This window comes from Symsagittifera roscoffensis, chromosome 3, assembly GCF_963678635.1.
Source record: "Symsagittifera roscoffensis chromosome 3, txSymRosc1.1, whole genome shotgun sequence".
Taxonomy (NCBI): Eukaryota; Metazoa; Xenacoelomorpha; order Acoela; family Convolutidae; genus Symsagittifera; species Symsagittifera roscoffensis.
Genome location: NC_087064.1, coordinates 15,800,608 through 15,806,607, shown reverse-complemented (window position 1 = coordinate 15,806,607; position 6,000 = coordinate 15,800,608). Strand labels below are relative to the sequence as shown.

Sequence of the window (6,000 nt, the reverse complement as noted above, 5' to 3'; positions counted from 1 at the left end):
AATGGATTTCTGAGACAAAAATAATCCATTAAAATCCGTTACAGATGCAAAATTCAGACCACGAAATCGATTATAATGCCATTATAATCGATTATTTTTTTAAAAAATAATCATAATCCAATATTTTTGGCACAAAATCACCTATTTTGCCAAAATAATCCATTATGATTGATTATTTTCGAAATAAAAATCCATTATAATCCATTCTAATTGATTATAAACCATTTTTTTTAGAACTAAATTTGATTATTTTTGCACAATATTTGCAAATTTTGCAGGAAGTTTGCAAAATGTATGCCATGTGTTTTACTATATGCCATGTCTCAACTTCGTTCCCTCAAGTTTTTTTTCCTCCCCCCCCCCCCCCCAAATAAAGAGGGGGCGGTAAACTGAGGGGTGTCAATCATAAAACTTCTTTCAAAGTCTACCAATAAATAAACCCCCCCGTGTTCAATCATAAAGGGGGGAGCGAAAAGCGGTTGTGGTAAACTGGCTGGGAGGAAGGGGTGTGGTGGGTAAACGAGGACTAAGTACGTGTAAATGTAAACGAGGGGGGGGGGGGTAAACTTAAATGGTGGGGGAGTAAACTGGGGGGAGGGGAGAGGGCTAAAAGAATTGTTTGCTCAAGTATTGTCTGGTTGTCTGCTTGGTGACCGCTTAGTGAATTATGGTTTTTAATACCTCTTTTAAGACATGATATGTTGCTCAACATCCGTGTTTAAATTGAACCGCATCGAGCCAAACGCATAATAAATATTCGACGTTTTTAATTTTTTTTTTGCGAATAGCAATCGTTATCAAATCGGTCTGTAGTTTTTTTTCGGGTTAACAACTTGCTTAATAAAATCACTTGTATCTTGGCTCAAAATGTGTTCAAACTTCGAGGCGTATCCGGCACCTGGAGATGAAGAATACGCCTGGGACGGAAAAGGTCGTGGGTTCAAATTTGACGTGGAACTGTTTTTTTTCTAAACTGGAAACATTCTTTTCCAAAAAAATGTCAACCTCTTGTTTGAATTTCTCCTGCATTTTTGAATTTTACAAGCCTTGAACTGGTATATTTTGCTGTTTTTGTTTTCTTTCGCTTTATTTGGCTTAAATGATTTTGGTTTGTATTTTAGCGGCTTAGTGACCTAAATTGGGTCATCTCCAGCGAAGCGTTTTATTCTTTAATCCGGAACGCACAAAATGCTAAAATTCTTAGAGTAGAAATTATTTTTCATGAAACATTTTTTTTTCAGGTTTTGCGGAAAAATAGTTAAGCTTCGTCGGCTGAGTTGCCGCTAGTTATTTATTTTTGAGTTTCATGTATTGCTGTATATTGTGTTTCTGGACGTGTTTTCCTTATAAATTATTGCCGATTGTGTTTCTGGACGTGCTTTCCGCAAAGAAAACATGAAACCAGACAACATTTTGAATTTTTTCTAAGCATTATATTTTTTGGAGTCTTTTAATTTTTTTGAACTTAGGGACTTCCTTTTCATGTCTGCTAGCTTGTATTGCTATTTGGATGATGTATCGCAAGTACTTCTGCACAAGGTTATCGTTTTAATGGAACTCTCGAACCATATTTTCTTGGATAATATTCTCTTACAATGGAAAAATGTTTTCCAAAAAGTTGTCATTATAAACCATGATTGTTGCAAATAAAAACCATGAAATCAATTATATTGTCATTATATTCGATTATTTTCGTAAGAATACAATCCATCCAAATCCATTATAATATGGGACATTTATGGGTCGATTATTGTCACAAATGATAATGAAAACATTTTATTTTGGAGTAAGGCGAGTTATCTTGAAGTTATGTTTCATTGTAGAGTACCTAAACGAAATCATTTTGGTGGACGACCACAGCGATCATACTTACATCAAGGACACCCTTCCTTCCGCGGTCAAGTTCCTATTCCCTTCCATGGTCAAACTAACTCGGAACAGTCGACGCCTCGGGCTCATCAAAGCAAGAATGGCTGGCAGCGACAAGGCCACAGGGGATGTCTTGGTATTCTTCGATTCCCACGTCGAGGTGGGTCCCGGATGGCTGGAACCTCTTCTACACCGGATCAAGCAGGACTATAGGGTGATTGCAGCTCCAGCTCATGATACTATCGTGGACAAAGGCTTCGAGTTCTCAGGTAATCCAACCACTGATAGCCAAGGGACTTTTGGATGGGACCTACTGCAACGCTGGCGAGCCCTACCCGATCGTGAACGGAAACTATTAAAAACAAAAGCAGATCCTGTCAGGATGCCAACGATATCAGGTTGTCTTTTCTCTATCTCCAGACGATGGTGGGAAGAGTTGGGTAGATTCGATCCCGGGTACGAAGTTTGGGGCGCTGAAAATCTAGAACTTTCGTTCAAAACGTGGATGTGCGGTGGACGTCTCGAAATTATACCTTGCTCACATGTTTGTCATCTATTCCGTAGGGGTTCCCCGCATAAATCGCACATTGACAACTATTTATCGATAAACCAGAAACGCTTGGCCGATGTTTGGTTAGACGAATACAAAGAGATTGTTTACTTGCGACATCCTGAGCTAGTTAGTCTTGATGCTGGAGATATTTCGGAGAGAGTTGAGTTGCGTAAGAGACTCCAATGCCATCCGTTTAAATGGTATTTAGAAAATTTACTTCCTGATTTGTATGTGCCATCTGTTAAACTTCAAGCAGGTGGTGGCTTAAGGACACTTAGTGGTCCGTGCGTCGATACCATGCAAAAGGACTCCGGCATTGCTCAGTTGTACCCGATATGTCATTTTAAGAGTACCCAAAACTTCCATCTGACAGACGCAAACGAGATTCGAGGCACTGTTGAGGTCTGTTTGGAATCCGATCAAAAGCACAACCGAGTTCTGCTGTCTCAATGCAGCGGAAAAGAAAGTCAAACTTGGAGTCACGCAGGTCCAAACTCGACCATTCAAGCCAGTGCCATTCGGTCATCTAGCATGTGCATAACAATCAATGGAGAGAACCTCGAGCTAGCGGACTGCAACCCAGACGATGTCAAACAACGATTCTACTTTCAGTATTATATGAATCAGGGGCTGATCTAGGATTTTCTCGAGATGAATTAACACGGCCAAAAAATGTAGTCCTGCTTTGGTCGTAGTGTAATATGATGACTAAACGAGTTCTAAAATAACAATAACATTAAAAAAGGTTGTTTAATGATGCCATGTGAAAAATTAATAATTTATTTGTACAGACTGGTGCCTAATTTACCTTGCTGTTATTTCAGACTTCTACGTTGTTGTTATTAGGGCCAGTAAGTTATGTTTTATCGTGAAATTATGTTACTTCCCCAGTCGAGATGGCCGTTTAATGATCAGACGGTCGTGACCGACTTTTGGCATTTTCAGACTGTTGCGACCAAAATTGGGTATTTTCAGACCACCACGAACAAAATTCGAGTTTTTCAGACTTTGTAGTCCTAGGCAAAGTGTCCGCGATCGGCGCGATCAAAGAAAAGTTAACCTCGACCAGCGTGGCAACGAAAACTAAACCGCGGCCGATGCGACCCACGGAAATTTTACCTTAGAAAAGTGAACAGCGAATAAAGCAAAAGGTCCGGCTCCAATATGACATGACGTTCTGTTTTTAGTTAAAAAAGAGCATTTTCCTGAAATCGAAAGTCGTACCTGTTTTTGTCAGTCTGAAATTGAATTATTTATCAATTGCATCTGTTCAACAATATCTTTATCCTATGTTCGACGAAAGTTTTTTATTGAAAAGAAGGCCAACTTGACTCTCAAACGCCAAAACTTTAGATAGCGTAAAAACAGCGTCGAGTTCACTTTATTTTAAAATATGGGGGACGGTTTTTGTTCCGGCCGCTCATGAACTAGTGGGATTGTACGATGGCCTAGTTTGCTTTTTTTTGCGCAATTGAGGGTATAAACCATCGAGGTATCATATTCGAGCCCTTTCAATCTATAGCTTTGGATAATTTTTTTTGTTTTTTTAGCGCCCAAAAGCTTTTTCTTGTCCTAATTAATAACAGCTGATGACATTCCGGTTTATATGAAAAATTTTTGTCGTTGCAAGGAAAAAAATAGATTTCTGTATCTTTTTTTACGTTCGGGGGATTTAAATGAAAGGGGAATCAAATTAGTTATTCATTTTATAAAAGGAGACCATTTACATTGGGTATGCATAAACTTTCTCAGACATCATTGGTATTTTTTAAGACAAACCAGTTGAGCAAGCGCTACTGAAAAAAAAATTCTTATGAAAAATATTACAAATCACAGCCATGTGAGCCCAAGATGTTTAAAAACCTATTTTATAACTTTGAATGCTACAGATTGCCCCTGGTCGAGGCCCGCGACTAATGTTTTGACTTAGTCGGTCGCGGAAAAGTTAATTCCGTGACGAAAAACCCATAGTCTCGACAGGGTTGTAAGTCGCAGACAAACTCGAAATAGCGTGTCTCGGTCGCGAGCGCCAAAAAATTAGTCGCGGCGGACGAAAAAACAGTCGATGTGGCCGAAAAATTAGCAACTGCATGGTCAAAACAATGGTCTCAGTGGTCAAGGAAATAGTCGCGGCGTGGTAAAAATTTAATCACGGCATGGTCGAAATAATTAGTCGCAGCGGTTGAAAAGTTAATCGCTACATGGTCGAAAAATTAGTCGCGTCTGGTGAAAATTTAGTCTGGGCGGTCGAAAAACTACTCGCGGTGTAGCCCCAAAATAGTCGCAAAAAATTATAGAAATTTTATAAAACAAACAGAAACATTTAAATGACAAACATTCCAGCGATTACTTTAAAGCTAAAAGTAACTGCAATTTAATTAAAAGTTTATTAGATTTTTTGTTTGAAAAACTGTAAAATAGTTGCAAAAAGCAGTTCCAGTTTGTATGTGTTTTTAATGAGCAGTTAGCTAGGCAGGGTATTTGCTGATTAATAACAGGATCTAAATCAACTATAAGCAAAATTTGGGGCTAGCATACATGCAAAAATTTATAACTAAATACATACATACATACATACATACATACATACATACATACATACATACATACATACATACATACATACATACATACATACATACATACATACATACATACATACATACATGAATACATATACACAAACATACATACATACATACATACATACATACATACATACATACATACATACATACATACATACATACAAACATACATACATACATACATACCGCATAAATACGAGTCGAGTTTTGAATTTTACAAAATTTGAAATTTCGGTTCGAATTTTTTTTGTTTTGTCCCTATGACATAAGGACATAGGCGTATGTTATTCAAGCTATTGTAAAGTCCTTGAGCTCAAGTCTATTGTCTGAAGACCTGCCATGCGACCTTGTTGACCTCTAGTTTCTTTTCTGGAATTAGCTGAAACGAAAGTTAGGTTGATTTCTGGTTGTGAAGCATAAAACTGCATTGAAACCCAAGTATTGTACAAAATCCGTTTTGAAATCTAATTCATGGAGCAACCTGCTGACAAAATTGGGAGGGCATTTATTTTTGCATTGTTTTTGGGTTTTGATAATCCGCAGCTGCCATCATTTTGGGAAGATTTGATAACTATGTTCACCTGTTTGATGATAGCCAAGCCAGAGATCAATCCGGATGACTTCTAATATGTGGCCACATCCAATGCGTCAGCAATAGCGACATAATCGGGAATCGTTAAGGGAAGATTTGATAATTATGTTCTTCTATGTGATGATCGCCAAGCCAGAGATCGATCCGGATGACTTCTAACATGCGGCCACATCCAATGCGTCAGCAATAGCGACATTATCGGGAATCGTTAAGGGAGAGTTACACTCAAAAATAGTGAACAAGGTAATTTCCATAAGTGGAAGAAGCCGACATGATTATACCAATTTAAGAACCGCGTGTTGATTATACCAATTTAAGTGTTGTATGGCTTAACTACAATACCGCGGAATTCGACCAGATTTTTGATATTTTTGTAAAAGAACATCCTCAAGTACACG

The 6,000-nt window shown here is 38.2% G+C and overlaps 2 protein-coding genes across 2 annotated transcripts in view; one reads left to right on the top strand and one right to left on the bottom strand.

Moving 5' to 3' along the window:
* LOC134841365 (ubiquitin conjugation factor E4 B-like) overlaps window positions 1-6,000 on the bottom strand; it is a 478,213-nt gene that overhangs the window by 289,409 nt on the left and 182,804 nt on the right. The gene's annotated exons all lie outside the window — the stretch shown is intronic.
* Window positions 1,766-3,180, top strand: LOC134841592 (polypeptide N-acetylgalactosaminyltransferase 5-like). The gene has a single exon (XM_063857623.1). The coding sequence runs from the start codon at window positions 1,766-1,768 to the stop codon at window positions 3,059-3,061; it is 1,296 nt and encodes a 431-aa protein (XP_063713693.1). The 3' UTR covers window positions 3,062-3,180.